General features: G+C 50.0%; 1 protein-coding gene, 1 non-coding gene and 1 pseudogene across 42 annotated transcripts in view; 1 reads left to right on the forward strand and 2 right to left on the reverse strand.

The window, feature by feature from the left end:
• The window catches only part of GREB1 (growth regulating estrogen receptor binding 1), a 160,190-nt gene that overhangs the window by 55,477 nt on the left and 78,276 nt on the right, over positions 1–26,437 (reverse strand). For 29 of the 41 annotated variants that reach the window (XR_012422657.1, XR_012422658.1, XR_012422659.1 and 26 more), the window contains 7 exons: positions 24,661–24,780; positions 20,520–20,696; positions 10,853–11,035; positions 8,973–9,107; positions 6,608–6,736; positions 2,358–2,471; positions 1,725–1,868 (listed from right to left, as the gene is read on the reverse strand). Coding sequence is in view for 36 of the 41 variants with exons in the window: in XM_065527411.2 (XP_065383483.1) it covers positions 1,725–1,868; positions 2,358–2,471; positions 6,608–6,736; positions 8,973–9,107; positions 10,853–11,035; positions 20,520–20,696; positions 24,661–24,780 (1,002 nt within the window). In the remaining 5 variants the exon portion in view is untranslated. The remainder of the gene's footprint in view (positions 1–1,724; positions 1,869–2,357; positions 2,472–6,607; positions 6,737–8,972; positions 9,108–10,852; positions 11,036–20,519; positions 20,697–24,660; positions 24,781–26,437) is intronic. The other 12 variants (XM_074012335.1, XM_074012336.1, XM_074012337.1 and 9 more) reach the window with 7 other exon arrangements.
• LOC123568454 (5S ribosomal RNA) lies at positions 25,465–25,583 on the forward strand. The gene has a single exon (XR_010580678.1). It is a non-coding gene; the product is annotated as a 5S ribosomal RNA (ribosomal RNA).
• On the reverse strand, positions 25,878–26,052 carry LOC123568547 (U2 spliceosomal RNA; annotated as a pseudogene).

Consider the following 26,437-nt stretch of genomic DNA (forward strand, 5'->3'; position numbering starts at 1 on the left):
GCAGACGTCCTGCCAGGCTTGGAGAGTAAACCTGGTGCCTGGGGCACAGGTTGTGTTCTCAAAGACATTGCTTCTCAAGGGCTTGCCAAACACCTGCTGGCCCACCCAGAGCTTCTGATGCAGAACTGGGGCCTGATTCTGATTCCAGGATGGGTCCGTGAAATCACGCCTCTCATAAGCTCCGGGGCGATGCAGGTTCTGCTGGACCGGGGGCTACCATTTGGGTAGCACCACTTACAAATATTGCAGTTGGCAAGAGGCAAGGTAAAGAGTCACTATAAAAGCAAGCATGTGACATTTGTCATAAAAGAGGGACAGAGAAGTGACAAGGGGGGCAGAGGAAAGGGAATCTAAAACAACTTCATAGAGAAGGCACAGGGCTGAGTCCAAGGCCTCAGGAGGGCTTGGACATGTGGCTGTGGGGAACAGGAGTCAGAGACAAGGGCTTTACAGTGAGGGCTGCAGTGGAAACAGAGGCAGTGGAGGGAACAGAGCACACCTGAGAACCAAGAGGACAGTCTCTATTCTGAGATTGTTCGTGTGAGACGTAGACTGGCTGGGCTTTCTTTTCTGAGGCTCCTGGCTCAAAGCAGAGGCAGGTGAAGCCCTGCCTACACCTCCAAGCCTTGCACCCTGTCCTAGCTCTGTTTCCTGAGCACTGTGTTCTTGAGACCTACCACAGACACATCATGGCCACATAAAAAAATGCATGCAACATGACTGAAAGAATGTTGGCCTTCATTTGAGGTAGACAGTGGGGCCCAGTGGAACTGCCTCGGTCATTGGTCCTATGTCATGCTAAGGTCGAAACTCAGAGTTGCATGCTACTTCCTGAATACCCTGTCCAGTTTTTGTTTTTTAGGAAAAAGATATGCTCTTTCTTATTTCTTAATTATCAGCGTGCTTCTCCCACTTTCCTACAATCCTCCCTCCTCTATCTACAAGCATGATACCAAATGCAATAATAATGTATTTAAGAGGGGCCTGCGTGCACAGTGCGTGTGTGTGGTGTGTGTGTGCCGTGCCTACGTGTGTGTGTGTGTGTGTGTGTGTTGCCATGTGCCAGCCATTCTGGTGCCTGCGATCACCAGCCAAGCTCTGCTGAATCCCCCCACGGTTTCCCATTGCAACATCTCCAGCTTCGTCAAAGGGATTTCTTCAGTTGAGCCAAAAGTCTACCCCCACGTAGCATACGTTAGCCCACTGCACAGAACGGATCAGATCTAATTTTGTTTGATGCTTCTACAGTGGTGACCATGGCTATCTTTGCCCAACCAAAGTAGATTCCATAGTCAGAAAATACTAGTGGCGTGGGTGACAACAGGCAACAACCCACCAGAGCAGGGCTCCTGCAGCCAGGGAGTCATTTGTTTTTCCTAATCCTCAGCACTCAGCACCGGGCCTGGGATCATGGCGGGCGCTCAATGAAGCTGAGCAGATGAAGGAAAGAACGAGGAACAGGCAATTCCCTTCATGGCAGGGAATCACTTCACCCAGACCCACTGTGGAGAGCTGTGACAAGCTCCATCATTCTCGGCATCTGATCAGGGGCTGAACTAGTGACTGGCTCTGCCTTGTTCTTTCCTTGCTCTGGAAAGCACTTTAGGTTTGTCTCGGGAGGATACCCTTGGAGTCAGACCGCGATGAGGTCTCGCTTTTGCCTGTTTCTCGGGCCTTCCTTCAGGTTCTTCCATTCCCACGACTTGGTGCACTGCTGTACTTGCCTTTAAATATCACTGGCTTGGCCTTGCATATTTTCAGCAAGTTGTCAGGAACAGACACTGGTTCTCCAGAGGCCACCACTGGGAAGGTGACTGAAGCTGGTCCCACCAAGCCAACCTGGGGCACGCAGGACACGCCTGCGCTCTCTAGGAACACCGAAGAACATTAGTAAAAACATCAGACAAGGCATCCACTTCTCACACACCTGACATCAGGCCAAGCAGCAATGCTGCTACCTCCTGATCAATGTCCCTGATTACAGGAGCACCAAAGTCTTAGAGTCACAGATTCCTAAGGTCAAGGGCACCTTTAAATTCCTTCCGTCCATCCTTGCCCCAATGGTTCGGTCTCCTCTTTGATATCCCTGCCAAGTCATAAACAGCCCCTTTTAAAATTTCCCAAGGATCAGAGAACTCACTATCATACAGGGATCCTAGACCTTGCAAAGCAATTCTAACATGTGAGAAAGAAATCTTTTGTTACACCAAACTCTGCCTCCTTAGAACTCCCTCAGCAGTACACACGCACATTCACACACATGCACGCGCACACACGCACACATACACACACAACTGGCAGCAGCACTACCACCAGTACCCAAGTCTGGAATTCTGGGCAAGGCTGCCATCACTTACCATACTTAGCTCTGTTCCCACCACCTTGGGGGTAGCCACCGTCTGGAGCTGATGGAGATTCTGGAGACCATCCTTTGTGGCGTTTTTTGGGGGGCCCGGAGTTTGACAAGATACCTAGACAATATTCAGAGTGTGGATTAGGCTATCATCAGGAAAGGGTTCCAATAAAACTTTCCCTTGGTTTGGAGCACAATGATCTGTTTTGTTTTGTTTCTTGTTTTTCTAATCACAGTTTCACACGGGTTTTAAGGAGCTAGTGAAATATCTAGGCATAAGGAAATGTCAGTTTTTGTAAATGTTTCATTCCAAAGTTGTGTGTGTGTCTAACTGATCTCTCTCTGAGCCCGAGCTCCTTCATCTTTAAAATGGGACACTAAACCCTACTCTGAAAGGTGGTTTGATCAGGACTAAAGAGAATGTATGTAGAGTGCTTTGTGAGGGAGCCTGGGCCCAATAAGGTAGCCAGAATTACCCACGTCATCATCATCTTCACCACCATCATTATTGTTATGGACATATTCCAATCTGAAGGGCTGGAAGAGAGAAATATGTTTCTGCAGATGGGGGCAGCAGCATCTGATCCACCACCACAGCTCCACCGCTTGGGGGCAGTACTGATCCGCCTGTGCTCCCCTCCCTGCCCCAGCCGGGAAAGCTAATTTCAGACTCAACAAAATCAAGTACAGAGGCTGACACCCACTGCAATGAGTCATCCCTGCCCACTCTAGACAACAGCATGCTCATGACTCAAGCTAACTTCGTGAATGTTTCAAAATATCAAGAACTGGTTTCCATAGTTTCTTGACTAACCAGACACAAAATTTCCCCTACATGTAGAGATTCACGTCGCAACCTCAACTGTACATTAAACTCAAACGGAAAACTTTTAAAACTCTGTCTGGATGCAATCCTATCCCAGTTAAACCAGAAGCCCAGCATGGGAGCAGGACTCAGGCATCCCAATATCTCAGCGCTTCTTCTTGATTATAATGCACAGCCCGGTGGAGAAACACCAATCAGAGCAATGGTTCTCCAGGTGTCACCCGAGGCACTGCACAGAACCCACATGGGCCTTTTAAACCTGTGCCTACTAAACCTGTGTCCCTGGGCCCCGCCTTGACCTCCGGAATCACATCTCTGGAAATGACGGTAAGAAAACACCATCCTTTGTAAGCCAGCCTGGTGACTTTTTTTTTTTTTTTTTTTTTTTTTTTTTTTTTTTTTGAGACAGAGTCTTACTCTTGTTGCCCAGGCTGGAGTACAGTAGTGCAATCTTGGCTCACTGCAACCTCTGCTTCCTGAGTTCAAGCGATTCTCCTGCCTCAGCCTCCCAAGTAGCTGGGATTACAGGCGCGCACCACCACACCCGGCCAATTTTTGTATTTTTAGTAGAGACAGTGGTTCACCATGTTGGTCAGGCTGGTCTCGAACTCCTGACCTCAGGTGATCTGCCCGCTCAGCCTCCCAAAGTGCTGGGATTATAGCTGTGAGCCACCACACCCGGCCAGCCTGGTAATTCTTAAGCACACTTAAGTGAGAATCATTGCTTTAGAGTCTCTCAAGGGTAATCAAAGAAATATTATCACTTCATTAGACTGACTAAAAGTAAATAAAAAGTTAAAAGCATAAAGTACTTTGTTTACAAAGAACTTTCAAACCCGTGGCTCCTTTGGCCCTCCCAACAACCACTGACGCAGCTGCTGTTTTCTCCTCCCTGTTTGCAGGAATGAGGCCTTTGACTCTGCAAACATCTGTCCCCAGTTGCAATGGGAGACCCCCCACAGAGGCTAAGCAGCCAGCTGCTCTAAAAGCTCTACTGAACGACCAAAGGGGACAGGGCTTGGAAGTGGATCTCAGTAAGGATGGAAGAGACGCAGATGTGTTCTCACTTTTGGAAGATAACCCTATAAATAGCTCTAAGTAGACCCTAAGCCCATGAGCTCTTTCCAAATGATGTCACCAGGAGCTGCTCCCATGGTACCAATGTGGATCAATTATTTCTCAAAATGTCTCTTGGGGAGGTATTATTTGGCATTTTTGGGAGATGATTCATTATGTAGACTGCTTGGTGCAGGACATTCTGCATGCTGCCCGCTCTGTCCCAGCATCAAATGCCAGTAAGACCCTGTGCCTGGGACAACAAATCCATCCTTTACCAGAACATTTCCTACCCCCGCCCCCCAGGGGGCAGCACTTCTCCGTTGGGAACCAGTGAGTGCCAGGACTCAAGGCTTCAGTCAACTCCTTGTGGTATTAGACGCAGTTTCTTAAAAATTGATTTTGAGCTTTCTCCCCAGAGCAGAGGAGAAGGCCCAGGAACTCCAACACTTCAGCTGTGCTCAACACAACTCAACTCAGCCAGCGTCATGCCCTCTGGCTGGGCTCCCCAGCAGCTGGTACCAGGGGCTCCAAGATGCACGTTACCATGGTGCTGCCCTTGGGAACTGCACAGTGCCGAGGCCCCGATGGCCACATGTGGCTGTGGGACTAAGCCTGGGACGGCTGGGAGCCCCGTGCACTCACAGGGAGCCCTCCTGCATGGAGCAGGTGCCCCCTGAACTAAGCTCACAAAGGTGATGTAATAGGTGAGTGGAGAGAGCAGCCCGGAGCCGGGATGCAGGCACAGAGCATGCAGACAGGAGGATGGGGTCACGGGGGTGGGGGAGCTCAACTGCCCAGGGCAGCCAAAATAGCAGGGAATGAGGTTCAGCAGGTGGGCTGGGGCCAGATTCTGGAAAGGCTTGGGTGCTCCCCTAGGCAATTTGGAGGAGCTCCATCTCCCACACCCCTCCATGGAGCATGGCAAGGAAAATGCAGTCAGTCCCACACAGAAGGCTTCCCAGGGCCACCTTCACAGGGTCCCGGGCTGAGGGAGGCCCTCATCTCCCTGCTGTTCAGGGTGGAGGTTGGGGGGTCCACAGACAGCCCAGAAGGGAGGCTGTAGCAGCGTGGCATCCCCAGTATCCTCATCCCCAGGTGTCCAGCTCTGCAGCCACAGGGCTGCCCCCAAATGCAGCACTCGGCAGAGAAGCAGCAGTCCCTGGATGAAAACAGGAGGCTGCCTGGGGCTCGGCTGCTGCGGAGGATGGGACTCGCTACTGCCTGGGACTTGGCTGCTGTGGGTTTCAGACTCCAGGATGGAGGCGCTGGTTGGGAACGGGAGGCCTCGGATTCTGTTCAGAAACTACATTCGCCCCTTCAGTCAAGAGTTAGACAATTCACAAGATTTTCACCAGGGAGGTCCTCTACCAGCACAGTGGAGTGGGAGCTTAGAGGCCTGCCCCTGCCTCTCTGGACCTCTGTCTCCTCCTCTGTAAAACAGTGTTGGCCTAGATGGTTTCTAAGGGTTCCTCCAGTTTGATGTCTTAGATCTTCAAATCCAGTTTAGCCGAGTGCATGATGGAGGAAAGAAAGAAAGACGAGAAGTGGCTCCAGATGAGCATGGTGGGGAGAGCACTGGACTGGGAGTCCTCAAGCAGGTCTCCAGGTTGCTCCACCTGTTGACAGCTTCCTCAAAGCCTCCTCCGGTAGGAGGTCTGCTCGGCCCCTTCACTCACCTCTCTCATCCATATCCTCACCTCCTCATCCCTCTTTGCTTCCTTTCTCCCTTTCTCTCTCTACATGATGCTTCCCCAACTTCTAAGTTGCAGTTCAGTTACCACCTCCTCCAGGAAGCCTTCCCTGAAAAGACTAGCCTCAGCAATGACGCTGATTTGGATGAGAACAGCCGGTACCAATTAATGAGCTGCCAGATGTGCTCTGACCTTTCATACAGCACCTCATCCCTCTGAACAACCCTTGGAGCAGAATTCTTATCTCCAGGTGAAGAAACATTTATTGAGACTTGGCCAAGGTCCCCTGACTAACAAGAGACAGCAGTAGGTTTTGAATTCATATTTATCTGATTTGGAAGCCCATGTTCTTCCCCAACAACACATTGCCCACTGTTGCTCCAAAATTCTACCATCCTGCAGCTGTGCAGCCCACAGGACAGGTCACTCGCCATCACCACAGCTGTCTCACTGCTCCTTGGCACACACGACAACTCCCAAGTGTCACTCACACAGCACCAGTGCCTGGACCCAGACCCATGGACTCAGGAGGCACCCGTGGTCCTGGCCTGACACTCATGGAAGCCACACCAGACTCCAGGAGGCTCAGCGGCCCCAGCCCAGCAGCTCCCATGCCCCCTCTGGCCTTGGCCCAGAGAAGAGCAGGATCCCCAGGACAGCCAGGACAGGCAGCGCTACCTAAAGCCGATGGTCGCGGCAAGGCCAACAGGTTATTCTTTGCCAGCTGTTGGCACTTTGGGGAATCTTTGCCGTTGAAAACAGCCGGACCCACTGTTGCGCTTAGTGAGGAGTGATCAGAAGCTGGTCCTGAAAGCAGATAGAAGGCAAAGAGGAGGGTCAGTTCACGAGAATGCCCTGGAAGCCAGGTAAGGAGGAAATCACTTTCCTTGCAGTTTCACAAACTAGCTTTTCCCCAGCAAGTCTCATCAGAAAATCAGAATTCCCAACAGTGATTCTGCTACACTGAGAAGATACATGCAGACACATGCATAAACACACACACACACACACACACACACACACACACACACTTCTGCCTACACACAACATACACATGCACAAACATGTACACACACACACACGCACAAACACATGCCTATATACATGCACACCCAGGAACATGCACCCTCCTGCTCACACCCCAATGGACACACAGCCTGAGTGAAAGGACCAGGGGACTTCCTGAATTCCAGGACCACACCTGAAACTGTTCCACTTCCTTCTACCTTCTCTCTCAAGACCTCTGGTTGATATGGTTTGGCTGTGTCCTCACCCAAATCCCACTTTGAATTATAGCTCCCATAATCCCCATGTGTCGTGGGAGTGACCTGGGGGGAGGTAACTGAATCATGGGGGTGGTTCCCCCATATTGTTCTCATGATAGTGAAGAAGTCTCACGAGATCTGATGGTTTTATAAAGGGCAGTTCCCCTGCACACGCTGTCTTGACTGCCGCCATGTAAGATGTGCCTTTGCTTCTCCTTTGACTTTCGCCATGCGGAACTGTGAGTCCATTAAACCACTTTCTATATAAATTACCCAGTCTTGGGTATGTCTTCACAGCAGTATGAAAATGGACTAACACATCTGAAGTCCAGGAAAGCAGTTGGGTTTGCAGCTACCTGTGTGCAGGCTGTTCACAGGGCCCAGGGCTCCCCAGGTCTAAGGGTAATTCTGGGGACAATCATGGCTTCTGGTCTCCTGGGGCTGACAGAACTGCTTAAGTTGTCCATGTCAGTCAGAACGGTCTGGAAAGAGCTTGGGTCAGGAGTAGCACTGAATGTTTCCTGTGGGTTTAAGGGGGTGGCTCTGAAGCCAGATGACATGTGTTTGAGCCCAGTTCCACCACCTCCCAGCTGTGTAACCCTGGACACTTACTTAACCTCCCTATGCCTCAGTGTTCTCATCCAGAAAACAGGGGTGGTCACTATAGCAACTCAGAGCCACAGTGAGAACGACATGAGTTAGCAGAAGAAAGTGCCTGGAACGGTGCCTGGCATGTAACATGCTTTGAGTACTTGCTGATACTATCATCTTATTTAATTCTTACAATTGCCCTACAAATTAGACAGAAGAGATTTGCTCAACTTTACAGATGAGGAAATGGAGGTTCAGAGGATTTGAGTTGCCCCAAATCACTCAACTAAATGGTGGCAGCACTGGAGCTTACACCCAGGCACCCTGACAGCAGAAACAGTAGGCTCTCCAGGCCATGATGGTAGAGGCACTGGGGGCCTGGGCGTGGGGAAGCAGCGAGGAGCTCTGGAGGAGAGTATGTTCCAGTCCCCTGCCCAGGCGATGGATGGGCCAGGTGGGTACAAGGGCACTGGCTTCCTCCCAGGGCCAATGTGCCTCTACAGACCCACTGGGCAGGAGGCATGAAAACAAGTAGCGACCTTCCTGCATCCTTGGGAAGGCTGGTGTCTACTGTGATAACAATCACCATGCTTTGGAAGTCTGTGCAACATGGTGAAATGCCGAGCATGTGAATCAGGGTTCACATCTAATGTCACCTCTTGCCTCCACCTCCTCCTGCCCACGAGGTCCTAGGCAAGCACCCAGCCTCCATGAGCCTCACCTTCCCAATCAGTAACATGCAGGAACCGAGGCCTGCTCACAGCATGGTTGTTGGGCTTCAAGGCACTCACAGAGCTGGGGAGTGCTGCGCACGGAGTGAATGGCAGCAATCTGGTCTTTTCCGCCCCTTCTAGCAATTCATTCAAACCCTGACTCAGCACCTTTACATAGAGAGCTCTATGCCGTGCGGGGGTTGTATGGGGGGCGGTGCTGCAGAAGGACCCTGCATATGTCCCCACCAGGGGATCCCACTTCATATCAAACAGGAAGAAAGAAAAGCCCTCCCAATGAAACAGCTAGCATTCTTTGTTGAAGAGTATTACAAATTCAAGATGAAAGTAAAGGTGTTAAAGATAACAGCCCCTTGATTTATTTTGAAGAATGCTTGGCTACATAGTCAACCGGACACATCGGAGACATGCCAGCGGTGTGGATTCAGCAGCCCTGGCGTGTCTCTGCCGCCTCACCTGCCTGCTGAGCTCCCGTCAGGATGCTGGGGTTCGTCCCGGGAATGGGCTCGCTGGGGAAGGCAGCCGTGCTCTCCAGGGCCGGGAAGAAGGAACCAGAACAAGTACTGGTGGGGATCTGCCGGCTTCTAAACTCTAAGGGGGCAAGGTGCACGTGTGAAAACCAACTCGCTCTTCTCCAACAGTTACGAAATGAGTTCCTGCAGTGGAACGTATCCTACAGGACAGTGAGCTATGGAGACAGTCCCACAAGCTGCCACCACATCCTGGTCTTTGTTTCAGCACGAAGCCAGGGCGAGGGTGTGACTCCTACTTGTGGCTCCATGCCAAGGGGCAGCTCTGGTTGTCAAGAGTGGGAGCTATGGTGAATATTTAGAAGAAAGGGACGAATTATACAAGTAAGTCACCCTACAGCTACCCGTAGCCATAGACGAGAGTGTTACTTGAAGATAAACGATACCATCTTCCGCCCTTATTTCCTCCTCTGGGAAAGGCCATCCCCAGCGGCCAGTGAGGTGGAGAACCTCTGAGGTGCTTGGACCCAGCAGGTGATCAAAGATGGTGAACTGGTCCCATACAGGGCACAACCACTGCATCCTCAGGGCCTGAGAAATGACTGGCAAGTAATAGGGGCTCAGGAGGCATTTAGTGAACAAAGCAAGAAAAGCAGAGAGGAAGGAAGAATGGGGTGTGAGGGAGGCGTTCCCAGAGCCAGCCAGCCTAAGGCCTCTTCCCTCTACTCCCAGGACCTGACTGGGAGAGTCCAGAAGACAAGATGGGAACAAGCCCAGACAAGGGAGGAACACCTCATACCCCACTGTTGCCCTCCACCGGCGGCAGGCCACTGAGGATCCAGCCTCCCCCTCGCCCCACAGAGCTGACTGTGGCCATGAAAGGTACAGCTGAGACAAAGAGGGTGGCAGGGCAGCCTGCTCCCAACGTTTCTGAAAGCTGCAGCCCAATCACTTCTTCAGAGACCAGCAACGTGAAGCTGATCTTTCTGGCCATAGTTCAGGGTTCAGGGACTTGTGTGGGGCATTTTTCAAGCCGAGCTGTCTTAAGTCAGGTTCTCAGCCTTGGTGCCGGTGACATTTGCAGTGGGCTTCTTTGTGCTGGGGGCCGCCCTGTGCGCTGCAGAATGTTCAGCCATACCCTGGTCCCTACCCCAGATGCTGGTGGCACCATCCAGTCATGACAATCAAACTTGTCTCGAGTTATGGCCACACGTTCCCTAGGGGATGAAAGTCACCCATGGTTGAGGACCACTTGGGTGAACTACTCAATTTGGGAAGATGAGAACCAGCACCCCAAATACTTGCCATAGGAGGTAATGCACAGTCTGGCCCTCTGTCAACTTTCTCTTTTTTTTTTTTTTTTTTTTTGAGATGGTGTTGTGCTCTGCTGCCCACCCTGGAGTGCAGTGGCACCATCTCAGCTCACTTTGACCTCCACCTCCCGGGTTCAGGTGATTCTCCTTCCTCAGCCTCCCGAGTAACTGGGATTACAGGTGGGCGCCACCATGCCCGGCTAACTTTTGTATTTTCAGTAGAGACGGGGTCTCACCATGTTGGCCAGGTTGGTCTTGAACTCCTGACCTCAAGTGATCTGCTCACCTAAGCCTCCCAAAGTGCTGGGATCACAGGCATAAGCCACCACGACTGGCCCTCTGTCAACTTTTAAACATCCCATCCAATTAGACTGTCACTGTCAACCAGCTTAACGCCCGTAACGAAATGGAGCATTTTCCATTTCATAGGCCTGGCCTTTTGCCTGTGATGTGTGCTGCTATGCAGGGGCCTCTCCCCAGCATCACAGCGACAGCCACTGCGGGCCACTTGGGGGTCCAGCACTCCCACCTCCTCCACAGCCAACCTGCCCACCTGAGCCTTTCCAACAGATTAAAGGTCCTTTGGTGAGAGTCCCTTGTGCGTTACGGACCAGGTAATACTTCAAGTGTTTCTGCTTCTTGGGTTGAGTGGTCAGTTTCAGATTTATATGATTGGAGAATTCTGTGAAGTAACAGAAGCCTTTCTTTCCACAGCCAACACAATTCCCAGAGAAACCTGGAGAAGAAAGTAAACCATAAACATCTTTATTCTTTTATTTTTATTTTTTTTAGATGAAGTCTCGTTCTTGTCATCTAGGCTGGAGTGCAATGGCACAATCTCGGTTCACTGCACCCTCCACCTCCAAGATTCAAGTGATTCTCCTGCCTCAGCCTCCCAAATAGCTGGGATTATAGGTGCCTGCCACCATCCCTAGCTAAATGTTTTTGCAGTTTTTAGTAGAGATGGGCTTTCACCACGTTGGCCAGGCCGGTCCTTTTCAAATAAGACAGAGTTCATCCAAACTCTGAAGATCCACTTCCTGTACCACCAGCCAGAGAACTCCACAAGGCAAGCACCCCACCCTCTTAGACTAGCCCAGAGGTTAAGACGGCCTCGACTCAAGTAAAAGAGGACCAAGAAGACTTAGCGATAGAGATGGGCCCAGGCAAATGTGAAAGATTTAACGTGCTTGGGGGCTACTTAAACATCTATGTAGAGAGCAAACTTTGCAAGACAAGAGCCATCCCATTCCACCGTGTACACGGATCGGGGCACCTGAAATGATACGAGAGCTCTTAGTTCCAGAGGGGTGGGTTAGTTCCACTCTCAAAGCAGTGTGACTAATGAGATGGGCTACACTGGGACACCTCTTAAGAGTCCAAAATTCCATCCTGCTCTCAACTTGATCCCGTGAGTTTCTGAAAAGAAATCAGGAGAGCTCCGCAATGCCTGGCCGGCACACTGGCGAGTGAATTCCGTGGCTTAGCAGCCAGTGGACGGAGACGCTCTGCTAGAATGTGACTATCTTGCTGCTGCTGGCCTCTGCACCAGGCCTACAACTGACTTTCTGGGAGGCGACGGAGGCTCCCATCAGCTGTGAGGCTCTAACCAAGCCTCCTACATGGTGGCAATGACAAAAACACCTCCTGGGAGCTATTAAAATCCAGAGACATGTGCCTGAAAAGACCTTCACACACTGTAAAGTCTATTCAAACCATAGGCAGCGGGAGTGCTGGTTAAGATGAGAAATGTGAAGACTTGGCTTCTGCCCAGGATGACTGCTCTTATTTAAATGATCATAAGATGGCCTTGCTTCACCCACCGGTATGTCTGGTTTCTACAGGTCCAAAGGCCTTCGGCTGAGGAGATCCTGAAGCTAAGACTCATGTGTCATATTCTCCATTTGATAAGTCTACAAAGGTCATTGTGCCTGAAGCTGTGAGGGCCACCCGGCTCTGTGTGTAACTCTGCTCTAAAAGTCTCCCTAAGGTCTCTGGCTAGTGTTCAAAATAACTCCAGTTAGTGAAGGTTAAAAACATCTCCACAGATAAATAAGACGTCTACATTACAGAGGCTGACTGGACTCCCTGATCTATTTTGAGTGTATTTAGTCTTCCTCAAAAGGCATTAGAAATAAGGACAGATCTCTTGGCCTCACCATAGGACAGTTACAGGATAATTTACCTTCCACAGTCCTATTCCCTCTGTGCCAGCACAAACAGTAAGGTCCTGACATGAAACACTGTCCTCTCCAAGTGCTCGCTTTCCATGGGACAGGCAGGGAACTAACACGCACAGGGAACCAGGGCCATTCTTGCCATTCATCTCAATCCACAAGTGCCACAGGAGCCAGTCAACCTGGAGGGCAAGTCCTTCTTTGTGAAATCAGAGAACCAGAGAGGCCCGTTGTTCAAATCCATAGGTACAGAAAGTGTGGCATCCAACTCCAGCCTGAGGATGACGTTCTTGCCCACAGGCCTGGCATCCAAGGCTGCCCTGATGCCCCCTGGCCTTCATCTCCAGTTTTATTCCTGTCCTTCCTCTGATATGCTAATTCCCAGCTGGACTCCCTGCCTCTCAACCCAGCCCGCTCCCACTGCCCTCCATCGACAGGCTCATCCTCTCCTCCGGGGCCCCACCTGTATACATCCAGCCCTCACTCAACACCCTGCTCCAGTGCCTACTCCCAAGAGCCTTCTGTGACCCAAAGGCTGGCTGGCACTTTCCTCCGGACTCCAGGCTCTTCCTGTAGCTCAGGGGCCTCTGAACATCCCAGTGATTGAAATTTGTGTCTTTCTCCCATCATTATTCCTCTAAGCTCGCAGCATGACTGCACGTGTGTGCAAGTGTACAGGTACTGACTAATGCCCCACACATGGCAGGCAGCCAGTTAATATCAAGAGGGAAGAAAAGAGAGAGGAAACAGGGTAACTGTGAACAGCAGCCTGTCAGGGTTTCTGTAAGCACTCTGAAGGAATAACCTCATGTCTTTATTCATTGGCCTCCAACTTAGGGACGCTTGAGATAAACCCAGCTCAACTGCTGCCTAAGAACAAGGCCCGAAGAAACCTTCAGAGCTCCCTGGAAGGGCTTCTAAGCCTGTTGTTTAAAAGATGGATGAACAGGAAACAGAACTGCAAGACGCTAAGAGCAGCTTGCCAAGGCCAGGCTGTCATCCCTCTCCAGAGACAGCTAAGCAGGTTACAGGCCTCTGTCCCGTAAGAAACACGGGCTGGGGACCATGGCTGTGCCGCAGAGGCCGCCTCCATCTCCTCCGATGGGATGGGAAGCATAGACAACAGGGAGCCCTTTGTGATTCAGAAATGAGGGTGGACACCCTGGGTCTTGCTAGTACAGGAAACATTTAGGGACTCAGCGAGCAAACTGCTTTTCTGCTTTGGCAAAAACTTTCTGGTCAGGAGACCCAGCTGCTCTTCTGTGAGGTGTCTTGGAGAGAGAGCCACAGAGGCCAACCAACAAAACCACAGGAGAAAGAGGGAAATAATGAACTGTTCTCTTCAGAAATCTACCTTAGGACTTGGAAATCTAGAAAGTTTTTTTATATGATAGGCTTAGAAAGCATGGGATCCTGCCTGAAATCTCAAATTCCTGCCGGGTATGGATATCCAGAATCGAAATTCTTCCTTCAGTGTCCTCACCATGGGAAACAGTCCATCATAAACACGATTCTTGTCACCACGCACAGCCACACCCTGTGATTTTCCCGTGTGTCTAGTTTAGCAGCTACAGGTAGCATTTGTTTAACAAGCACATCCTGGGCAGATATGTGTGGTGGCCGCTGAGCAAGCCTCTCCCCTTCTGCTGAGAGGACAGCTACATCCATTCCCCCAACCCTTGCAAGGGAGTGTGTATAAGCCTGGATGTCTGAGGGGCCTGGGTTCAAATCCTAACTACAGTTAGGTGATGTGAGACAGGTAACTAACACCTCCGAGCTTTGCTTTCCTCATCTGTCAACAAGGTGACAATAGCGACTTCATAGTGCACCTGTCATGGGCCAGGCACTGTGTCAAGCATGTTATAAATGTTCTCATTTAAACCTCATGAAGTCTGACAAAGCAATCAGCAGCAGTGTCCCAGTTCATAGATGAAAGCATCAAGGCAGAGGGAGAGACAGAAACCCATCCATGGTACAGGGTGACCCAGCCATGGTACAGGGTGACCCAGCCACAGCTACAGGGTAGAAAGTGCTGGAGTTAGGATTGGAACGCATCTCCTCCCAAAAACCCACCTTGTAGGAGCACTATGGGGGTGAAGTACCTACGAGATGTCTAACATGTCAGGGGCACTCTGCAAGCAGCCCTCCTTTCTCTACCCCGGACTAGGAAGGCGAGCACAGTAGGGGTCATGACACTCACATGCGGCCCTAGGGGAGCAAATAGATAGCCCCCACCCCTCCAACAGTGTGAGATGTGGAGGAAGCAGTTCCATTTCTCTGCATTTCCATGTTCCAACCATCAAAGGGAAGGCTATGACTAAATGGGCCCTATGCCTCCTTCTAGGACTCAAGTGACATGATTCTTCTTGGAAGCATCCGTAGGTGGCTTCCTTCAGACCCAGTGGTCTCTGAGCACTTGGCTCATAGCAGGCTGGAGATGGCCCAGATTTACTGCTGGGGCCACTCCCTCTGCAGAGGGGTCCTCCCACAAAACCTCAGGGATGCCTCTAGAAGTTCACCTGTACCTGACCTTTCTTCTAGAACCACAGTCCAAGGAGATCTCGCTGATAGCCACTGCACCAGAGCTGGGAGCCACAAACATGTCCCCCACGCCTGATGCCTCCATCCAGCGCCTTCCCAGGAGAGTGGATGCTCAGAAAGGCCTTACTCTAGACCACTGTCCCTGTGCAGAGGGCCACTTAGCCCTAGTCATCAACCCTCCATGAAAAAATGCAAATCTGATGGATACTTTTGTGCACAAATATGTTTAGAAAGAAAATCTGATAGGAAACGAACCAGGTGCTCTGGGCAAGACATACATTAAAAATGCATGGTTCATAATTGGGTAATGTTTTTGGTTAAAAAAAGAAATGGTCCCTGTTAGGAAGAATGAACAGACACAGTTAAATAATCCCACGATTGAGGCAGAAGGACCGGTAGCAATGACAGCAGTTCCTCAAATTCGGGCAGCATTTTCGAGTTTATAAAGATCATCATATAAAGAGCTGAGTTATCCTCAAAACCGCAGTCAGGTACTGCTTACATGCAGGAGTAATTTAGGAAGGCAATTCCAGGAAGACATCCTGGCAAGTGGGATTTAAATTGGGCCTGAACAGCAACTCTCTGTTCCTTCCAAATAATGAGCCTTGAAAGCCCACGAGCTCAGATGAGCACACACTACACCTAGCAACTAATGACCACCCTCCCCGTGCCTGAACATAAACAGTTACTTGGGACAAAAATAAGATCATCTTTGGCTCATTGTGCCATATTAATTGAAAAAAGAAAACACAGAATCTGGGAAACATTATTTTAAATCCCCACCTGGATAGAGAAAGGAAAAGCCCATGAGCAAAGTAAAACAAGGTATTTTTTATATATATATGCCCAGAGGCCCTGCCTTGGTATTTTGGCCAAATCCCAGCTCAAGTGTAGAAATGGCCCCCTTGTGTTGGGGAAGCCTAAGGAGCCGTACCAGGATTCCAGGTGAGACAGGAAGTGGGGCAGGGGTCCCAGGTGTTCCCAGGGAAGATGAAGCACTCAGGGGTGGTAAATAGTATGATGTTGTGAGGTTTGAAACATAAAACTCTCAGGCCATCATACTCCTCTAGAATCCTGCAGTAAGTTCATAACTAGTTCTTCTGCTTCAGTTTCTCCCTTTGCATAAAAATCAGTTGTGTGTCTTCTAAGCGATCTTCTTAAAACACAAATTAAAACACAGTCATCTAAATTTAACATCTAACACTCTAAATATCCTTTAAAATATCAATTATAAGGGTAAAACGAGGGAGGAAGGACCTACACATTAAGAAAAATTTGAGACACAGCAACCAAATGCTTTAGAAGATCCCTGTCTGGATCTTGATATAAATGCACCAATTGCTTTAAAAAAAAACTGTAAGATACAATTTGAACACACTGAATATTTGATAATATTAAATAACTGTTAAATCTATTAGATATGATAATGGTATTGGGTTTCTAATGAAAAGCTGTTTTTTTGTTTTGTTTTGTTTTGTTTTTAAATGGAGTTTCACTCTTGTTGCCTAGACTGGTGTGCAATGGCTTGATCTCTGCAACCTCCGCCTCCCAGGTTCAAATGATTTTCCTGTCTCAGCCTCCCGAGCAGCTGTGATTACAGATGCCTGCCATCACGCCCGACTAATTTTTGTATTTTTAGTAGACGGGGTTTCACCATGTTGGCCAGGCTGGTCTCGAACTCCTGGCCTCAGGTGATCCACCCCCTCGGCCTCCCAAAGTGCTGGGATGACAGGCGTGAGCCACTGCACCTGGCCCCAATATCTTTTAGAGATAATGCCCTGTGGAAATTTACAGATGAAATGATACAATGTCTGGGATTTGTTTCAAAATCATCCCAGAAAAGGAGAAGAGGGGGATATTATCAATGAAACAAGATTGGCCATGTGTTGGTAACCGTGAAAGAAGGCTAGATCACCTCATACCACGAGACTCTGTGCTTCTGTAGTTTGAAAACAGCTCGAGGCCGAGGCGGGTGGATCACAAGGTCAGGAGATCGAGACCACGGTGAAACCCCGTCTCTACTAAAAATACAAAAAATTAGCCGGGCGCGGTTGTGGGCGCCTGTAGTCCCAGCTACTCGGGAGGCTGAGGCAGGAGAATGGCGTGAACCCGGGAGGCAGAGCTTGCAGTGAGCCGAGATCGCGCCACTGCACTCCAGCCTGGGCTGGGCGACAGAGCGAGACTCCGTCTCAAAAAAAAAAAAAAAAAAAAAGAAAACAGCTCCTTTTCCGAGCAGAACCCAGCTGGGCACCCCGCCCTGCCACGCTCTCTACCAGCCTCCGCTCCAGCCACAGAGCACGCCACCCTGCCACGCTCTCTACCAGCCTCTGCTCAGCCACAGAGCACGCCAGCCACTTCTCCAGCGTGCCATGCTGTCATGCACAGGGACTTCCCTCTGCTGAGACGCCCTTCATCCTCCAGGACCTGGGCATCAGGGCCAGACCGTCGGGGTTCAAACAGCGGGGTGGCCCTGAGCAAGTCAGTTAGCCTCTCTGTGCTTTCATGTCTGTATATAACTCTAGATAATAACAGACCCACCACATTGGCTATTTTAACTTATTTCGTGCAGTTTCTGGCACATGATAAATGCTCAAAAAGTGCCACCTGCTATTAGTGTTTGGTTTCTGTTGCTTTTATTCTCCAATTGGCAAAATTCTACTCATTTTTCAGGGCCCAACTCAGATACCACATCCTCCCATTCCCATCCTCACTGGGCCCCTCCGATTCCCGGAGCACCTTACCCTCTCTGTAGACCATGTCGCACGAGGATGTATTGTAAGATTTATTGACAGAGTTGTTTGTTGTGGATTTCTAGGCTGATTCTTGGTGTGCCTGCGTCCCCCCACCCTGCCCCCAGACGTAACTGAAGGTCCAGGCTTTCGTTTCAGGTTATATACTCAGTAAATGCATGCTGAATTCTTTGCCTGCTGAATGAACAAAGGACTCGTTTACTCCCATCTAAGAAAAAAACAATCTAGTGGGATATGTTTTCCCTCTTTATGTCTGAGCTGTCAACTCATTTAGATAAATTACCGGGCAATAAACTGAAACAAACACCTAGATTTTAATCTTTCAGCTTTTTCAGATAAAATACCTGAGTTGATTAAAAGTCACTAAAACAAGTCTCCTAATACTGCTGCTTCCTCCAAGGTATTCCCCAGCCTGTATTTTATAGATCACTAAAAAGCACTGAGCTCTGCCGCTGCAGGGCTGGAGGGCGCCACCTTGTCCTGTGTAGCCATCAGACTTAATTGCAGGAAACCTAAACAGTGTTAAGTATGCAAGCTGAGAGCATAAAGTTATTTTATTAAAAGAAGAAAGTGATGGTTATTACCAACCAGGCCTTGTCACCCATTTCAGATGGCTTTTGGCAAGCAATTAACAAAGCTCCTACTTCCTCTCCTCGATGAGCTGGCTCTGTTACTGGGCTGGTGGTGAAGGAACTGAAAGATCCTCGTCTCTGCAGGCCAAGAGGCAGAGCCTCCTTGATTTACTGCCCTGGCAATTCCTTTACAGTCACAAAGTGGTGGAATCCAGACGAATCCCTGGCCACTGCCAGATCAAACGCTAAGGCGGCCACCAGGCACGGCCTCCCGGACTCACTTTCATCCTGGGCGACTGTCGTAAGCGTTCAGTCTGTCATTGAATGATTCCATCAGCTTCTTTGCTAGAGTGGGTTTCCTGGGATGATTCTGTTTTAGAGAACTGGTTACAGTGAGTCCATGAGCCTGCCTCAAGAGAGTTGGCCAAAATGTTTTCTCCCCTTCGTCACTGTCTAGTGGTGTCCCTCCAGCGAACATTCACCTGCCTTGTGTCGGAGTTCACACACGTGTGTGTCCCCAGTGCCTTTGTGGTAGGAGCCATCTCATTTCTTCTCCCTTCTCCATTTTCATCCTTTGCACAGCTCCTCAGACGTAAAGTGTGCTCAATAACTACCCATGGAGTGAGTTTATCCTCCCAGCTTTTGGGGCCGTATCAAGTGCAAAACTGGAGGCTTCAATGTCTATACCCATGGAAAATATGTAAGAAATTGTGGGGGTTTTCAATCTAGAAGTTTTTCCCATAAATTCTCACAATCAAACTTGCTCTGCATGAAGACTGTTCCTGAGGCTACATCTGAAGTGGATCATTACCAATCCTGCCTCCCGCCCAGATTGCCTCCAAAGAGGCAGGCCAGATGGAGGGGGCTGGAGCCACAGTCACAGGATGAGAACAGCCAAAGGGCCAGGGCACATGTGGAAGTCACCTCCCTGCTTCATGGATGAGGACACAGAAGCCCAGGGGGCTACACAGGGACCTGTGGGCAGATGCAGGACAGGAACCCAGATCCCTGGGCTCTCAGTCCACACCTTGGTGTCCCTAGATTTTACTCCACAATGGGGGAGCCTGCTGAGGGATGGCCTGGCACACAGTAAGAACTCAATTACATCATATGAGCAAAGGCAGCCAGGCTTGGCAAGGCCTGGCCCCAGCTCTGCACTCAGAGCCTTAGTGGGCCAACAGTTGTTGGAAAGATCAAAGGCTAGTGGTGTCCAGGGCTGGAAGGGAAAGCGGCAGCTCCCCCATCTTGACCCCATGTTGACCTTGACTGTGGGATGGTACCAGGTAGAATCTGGAGCCAGGAGGACTTGAGTTTGAATCCTGGCTCTGTCCCCTTTACTCATGCGACCTTGGGCAAGTTAACAGATACAAGCCCACCTACAAAACTGGGATAATAAAGACCACCTCTTGGCTGGGCGTGGTGGCTCATGCTTGTAATCCCAGCACTTTGGGAGGCCAAGGTGGGCAGATCACTTGAGACCAGGAGTTCGAGACCAGCCTGGACAACATGATGAAACCCCATCTCTACTAAAAATACAAAAATTAGCCAGGTGTGGTGGCGTGCTCCTCTAATCCCAGCTATTTGGATGGCTGAGGCATGAGAATCGCTTGAACCCAGGAGGTGGGGGTTGCAGTGAACTGAGATAGTGCCAGTGCAATCCAGCCTGGGCAACAGAGAGAGATTCCATCTCAAAATAAATAAACAAACAAACAAGCAAACAAGCAAACAGACCATGTCTTGAAGGATGAGTGATAAACCAAAGGGGAAAACAGATACAGGGTGCCTGGCAGTCCTTCAGGACAGAACATTCTGGAGGCAGCAACACACTCAGCCTCATTCTCCTCTGCCTCTGTAGGCTATTTCCGAGACTGTCTAGGACAGGGTTTGTCACCCATTCCTGACACAAGCGGGCACTTAGGGAGGTCTGAAGAATAAATGTATGAAAAATGAATGCTAAATGGTGAGCTTTCTGCAGGGATGCAGTCATACTGTAAATGCATCTCATTTGCATTCCATTCCACAAAGAACTCTTCTACCAAAAAACATAAACAGGGCTGCATGCTGCACCTGGGGTCCTAAAGATGGTCCCTCTGTTGCCACCACCCCCCGCTGTGACCTCCCTTGACCTTGCTCTACCCCAGTGCAGAAAGAGCCACAGAGGAGGACAAAGCAGAACTTACCAAGAAGAGCATTGTGGCCATTGTCATCTGGCAAGAACCTCTTGTCAACGGCGCACACCAGGAGATGGTCCGGTAGGCTGGGGGACTTGGCCCCCACGAGGAGAAAGCCCACAGGGACGTCAATGGGCTCGTTGGAAATGGAGACGAGGCGCAGGTCCTTCCCGGCCTGGCAGAACCCTAGGAGGGGTGGACAGGGCTCACACACTGCCCAGGGCTTCCCAGAAGCGGGGTCACAGGGGCAAAGGGAGGAAACGCTCTGGGTCTGCTCAGGAGAAACCTTTATCTCTGGGTGTGCTTGACCTCAAAATTAATCCTGAGAGAGAAAACTATAATCTTAGTTGGCCGGACATGGTAGCTCACACCTGTAATCCCAGCACTTTGGGAAGCCAAGGCAGGAGGATCACTTGAGGTCAGGAGTTCAAGACCAGCCTGGCCAATGTGGTGAAACCCCATCTACTAAAAATACAAAAATTAGCCAGGCATGGTGGCGCACACCTGCAATCCCACTACTCGTGAGGCTGAGGCAGGAGAATCATTTGAACCCGGGGAAGCGGAGGTTGCAGTGAGCCAAGATTGTGCCCCTGCACTCCAGCCTAAGCAACAAAGTGAGACTCCATCTCTCTCTCTCTCTCTCTCTATATATATATATACACACACACACACACACACACACACACACACACATATATATACACACACATATATAAAATCATAGTTATCCACGACACAGGTCACACATTATTTGTCTATTGGTGCCACCATGTAATGCACATTAATGTGCAAATGAAGCTCAACAGGAAGAAATTTTAAACACATGATGGCAAATGGAAACACATACAAGATAAATCCTTAAGAAACTGAGGGTCCTCTGATGTTTCTTACATGCTGCATTGTTTGGGGCTGAGAAAGAGGCCATCATGAAAAACGAAGGCTGAGAATCTGATAGCGTTGGTTTCCTCTAGGGGGCGGTGGGGAGGACTCGTGGCCAGGACACAGGCACAGAGCAGGCCGAGAGCACAGAGATTCTCATTCCATGCCCTTCGGAACCTTTTGCGTTTTAGAGTTTGTAAATTTCCTATTCAAATAATACATCTCTACAAATATTTAGGGGAAAAGGTAAAAGAGAGAGCCAGCTGAGATTAATTTGGATAAGCCTTTTCCAGGGTCTTGTCCCAGGTAAGGGCACACCTAGCTCCATCTCCTGTGCTCCCTGTAGCTTTAACTCCCGACTGAGACCTCTCTGGGAGCCCCGATGAGCCAAGGCCTTCCCAGCAGGGCGCTACAGGACATCATGAAGACTTTGCTCCTGCGTGCAGGGCTTCCCCACTCACTGAGCATTTGCTCCGTGGTTTCCCATGTGCTGCTGGGCGGGGGCAGAAGAAAGCAACACCTGTGGGGGAGACGCTGGCAGGCGTGGGGCCAGGACCACCACATGCCAGGCACTGGAGAGGCAGGCTCTGCAAAGCTCTCATCTCATCACCTGCAGCAAAGTGTGGCTGTTCCCATTTTGAAGATAGGGAAACTGAGGCTCAGAGAGGTTGGGTGATTTGCTGCAAGCTACAGAGAGGTGGACCAGGAAGGGAGGCCAAGCTGACTCCTAGGTTTGGAGCATGATATAGTCTGGCTGTGCCCCCACCCCCATCTCATCTTAAACTGTAACTCCCACAATTCCCACATATTGTGGGAGGGATCCGGTGGGAGGTAATCGAATCATGGGTGTGGGCCTTTCCCACGCTTTTCTCGTGATATTGAAGAGTTTCCCCACACAAGCTCTCTTGTCTTGTCTGCTGCCACGTGATGTGCCTTTCACCTTCCACCATGATTGTGAGGCCTCCCCAGCCACGTGGAACGGTAGGTCTAAGAAACCACTTTCTTTTGAAAATTGCCCAATATTGGGTATGTCTTTATCCGCAGTGTGAAAATGGACTAATACAGGGCAGTTCCTTGCATTGGCTTGGGGAAGGGAGGTCAATTCCCTGAGGTCAACATCAATTCCCAGAGGTCCCCTAACTCTCCGACCTAGGTCCCTCCCAGCCTGGTGTGGTCCATGACTTCTGAAGAGCTGGAGGGATGTAGGCCATGAGTAGTCACAGTGTTTACTGTATTTATTTGGAAATTATGTGAAAATATAATAACCATTGGAGAGTTTAACCTCTTAATGTTTTGTTTTTTTTTTTAAGAGATAGGGTCTTGCTATGTTGCCCAGGCTGGCCTCGAAGTCTGGGCTCAAGCAATCCTCCTGCCTCAGCCTCCCTGTAGCTGGGACTTGACTACTTGCGCCACCATGCCTGGCTGAAGGGTTTACCTCTTACCATTTAATTCAGTGGCCTTTTAAATACTTAGACACTAGAAGACCTACCTCACTAAGAGCCACCATATTGCCTTCCCCTTGCCTGGAAGAGCAGCCCAGCAAGGGCCGAGTCCCTCCCCTCCCAGTCATCATGCTCAGGGTCAAGTCCAGACCCCAAGGCAGAACACACGGGGCCTTCACACCAAGTCTCATCACTCTTCCAAGCCTGGCTCTGCCACACCTCAGGCCCCTATGTAAAAAATCTGTTAGCAGTTCCCCCAAATGAGCTGTAATTTCACCTGACTAAGCCTTTGCAAATGCTGCTCCCTCTGTCTGGAACTTCCCAGCTTCCTCCAAGCCCTCCACAGTCTCCTGGCTGACTCGTACTAATCCTCCAAAACCCAAAGGGCCACCTCCTCCAGAAAGCCTTCCCAAAACTCTCTACCTGCGTTAGAGCCCCTCCTCTGCTCCATGCACCCCTGCTTGCTCCCAACTGCGTGCAAAGTGTCCACTTCCCTGTATAGCTCCCATCAAACAGGGATCTCTCATCCCCTTTATCTCCATATATCCAGAGCAAAGAGTTCAATAATTACTTCAATTACTGCTTAATTTAATAATAACCAGTTAGTTATCTTAAATAACTAAGGACTGAGCACAATGCCTGGACATTGTAGGCATTCCAAAAATATTTGTATGGGGTACCACAGTGTCCTATGTAAACCCTTTTACAAATAAGGAAGCGGAGGCTCAGAGAGATGCAGTGATTGGAATGCAGCTACTCAACTATCTGCTAAGCAGCACGGCCTGCATGTTTCAGTTGTGTCTGATGCCCAAAGTGATGTTCTCACCGCTAACTGGCCTCCCCGTTTGACTGGCATGGTGTCAGGACAGATGAACTCATTAGCAAAGAGGTTGTGTGGTGCATGGGTGTCAGAGTCAGGGGTCTGCCCCACGCCTCTCTGAGTGCACAGCACAAGCTCTTAGCACAGGGCTAAGGTGCCACCCGCCCAGCATCTCCAGGCCTCTGTTCCTCAACAGTGAAACTGTACCATTACTGACTGAACAGGGTCCCTGAGATTATGTGTATCCGCCTGTTCAACACTGACATACTGATGGGTATGAAAGATTATTCCAGCCAAGCACGGTGGCTCACGCCTGTAACCCTAGCACTTTGGGAGGCTGAGGCAGTTGGATCACCTGAGGTCAGGAGTTTGAGACTAGCCTGGTCAACATGGTGAAACCCCATCTCTACTAAAAATACAAAAATTAGCCAGGCGTGGTGGCATGTGCCTATAATCCCAGCTACTTGGGAGGCTGAAGCAGGAGAATTGCTTGAAGCCAGCAGGTGGAGGTTGCAGTGATCTGAGATTGCACCACTGCATTCCAGCCTGGGCAACAGAGTAAGATTCTGTCAAAGATGAAAGAAAAGAAAAGAGAGAGAGAGAGAGAGAGAAAGAGAAAGATTGATTATTCCTCCTAATCACTTCTGAGTTCAATATGCTGGGCAAACAGGCCTGAGTAGGGAAAATGTACTCTAGGTTCCAAGCAACCAACACAGAAAAATGAATGTCTGGCTCCCAAACCACTGGTCAAGTTGAGGCTGTCCAAAGAGCAGCACAGAGGCCTGCCTTAGCATCCCAGCATGGTGTCTCTGGAGCTCCCGCTTCAGGAGGGCAGGCCGGGCCAGCACCTGCTGGGGGCCCACAGGCACAGCTCACACCTCAGGGAAAGCAAAGAGGAAGACCAAGGAGGACCCCTACAGCACACAGTCACAGGCTCAGTTACCGGCCTGGCCACTGCCTCCAGGCAGCATAGCAGGCACTGCCTGGCCAGGGGCTGGCAGAGGCTCACCATCTGTGGTGCAGCATCCTTCAGGCGGAGGGTGCAGCTGGAAAGGGTTTGGGGGGCTGTTTGTTTCCAGCCCTCCTTCTCCCTCTTCTTCCTCTTCCTCATTGTCCACTCGGCTACCACCTAGATGGGGGAAGAAGAGTGATGAGCAAGGCAGCTGCTGTCCGGCCTCAGAGCTTCCCCCGGGGCCTTTCCTCTGCCTGGATTCTCAGGCTTAACAAGCCCAGGACCTACAGGACTAATCCAGAATGGGTTCTACCCATCCTTAACAAGCACTCAGCAAGTCTAGCTAGTTCGGAATTAACTTGTCCTTACAAACACTCTGTCAGTCGGGTTTTATCAACCTTCTTTACTAGAGGAAAAAGCTGAGGCTTGCTCAGGTTGGATGACTCGCCCAAGGTCACACTGCACACAGACCTGGACCTCACGACTCCAAATTCAAGTTCACTTCTCTTCCATCTGCCACAGCTGCACATACACTAGACGTTTAATATGTGAAGAACTGGCTGACAAGGACTGAGCGCAATGCCTGGACATAGTAGCATTCCAAAGATATTTGTGTAGAGGGTACCATAGTGTCATAGGAAGACCATTTTACAAAAAAGGAAACGGAGGCTCAGAGAGATCCAGCAACTGGCCCACGGCTACTCCACTATGTGCTAAGCAGCCTGGCCTGCGTATTTCCAGCCATGTGTGATGCCAACGCTGATGCTCTCGCCCCTAACCCGCACTGCTTCATTTGGGAGACAAAATATAGGTAGTATGAACAGCTTCACACAATACAAGAGAGCTGTCAAACTGCACATTGTCTATGGCCATACCACCCTGAATGCACCTGATCTTGTCTGATCTCAGAAGATAAGCAGGGTCGGGCCTGGTTAGTACTTGGATGAGAGACTGCCTGGGAATACCGGGTGCTGTAGGCCAGGCGCGGTGGCTCAAGCCTGTAATCCCAGCACTTTGGGAGGCCGAGGCAGATGCATCACCTGAGATCGGGAGTTCGAAACTAGCCTGGCCAACATGATGAAACCCTGTCTCTACTGAAAATACAAAAAATTAGTTGGGCGTGGTGGTGCGTGCCTGTAATCCCAGCTACTCAGGAGGCTGAGGCAGGAGAATCACTTGTACCTGGGAGGCGGAGGTTGCAGTGAGCCGAGATGACGCCACTACACTCCAGACTGGGCAACAAGACCAAAAACTCCATCTTAAAAAAAATATATATATATATCCCCAAGGGAAGAATGCATGTAAACATTACTAGATACACAAACACACACACACATACAAATAGCCATTCTAGAACAGGGTCAGGCACGGTAGGGATGTAGGAAGCTTTTTTTAAACTGATAAGAACAGATACTACACTTGATCTTAGCCAAAAGGCTGAGAAGTGATGTAGGAAGCTTTTTTTAAGGGAAATAATATTTCAGAAGGAATGGTCACTGTTGAACAGGTCAGGACAGCCTAGAGGTGGCCATGGAAATCCCGCCACTCCCCGAGCCTGCGCTCTGTCACTACAGGGAAATGAACCCTCAGCTCCAGCAGGCAGGGCCTCTGCCCTCGCTCTTCCCTGTATTCCAGGCACCCCACAAGGAAGCTAAGTATGACTGTGTTGGGCAGCCCAGTGGCTCTGGGTACACAGATTCGTACCTTATTCACTAAGTACTGCTGGAGAAGGCAGGATGTCAGGCTGTTGAAGTTTAGTCCTACCAACTTCTTGTAAGTTAGACATTCGGAGTAAAAATCTTTCTCAACTTCTCTATCTTTAAATATCATTTAA

Source organism: Macaca fascicularis, chromosome 13 (assembly GCF_037993035.2).
Source record: "Macaca fascicularis isolate 582-1 chromosome 13, T2T-MFA8v1.1".
In the NCBI taxonomy this organism is placed as follows: Eukaryota; Metazoa; Chordata; class Mammalia; order Primates; family Cercopithecidae; genus Macaca; species Macaca fascicularis.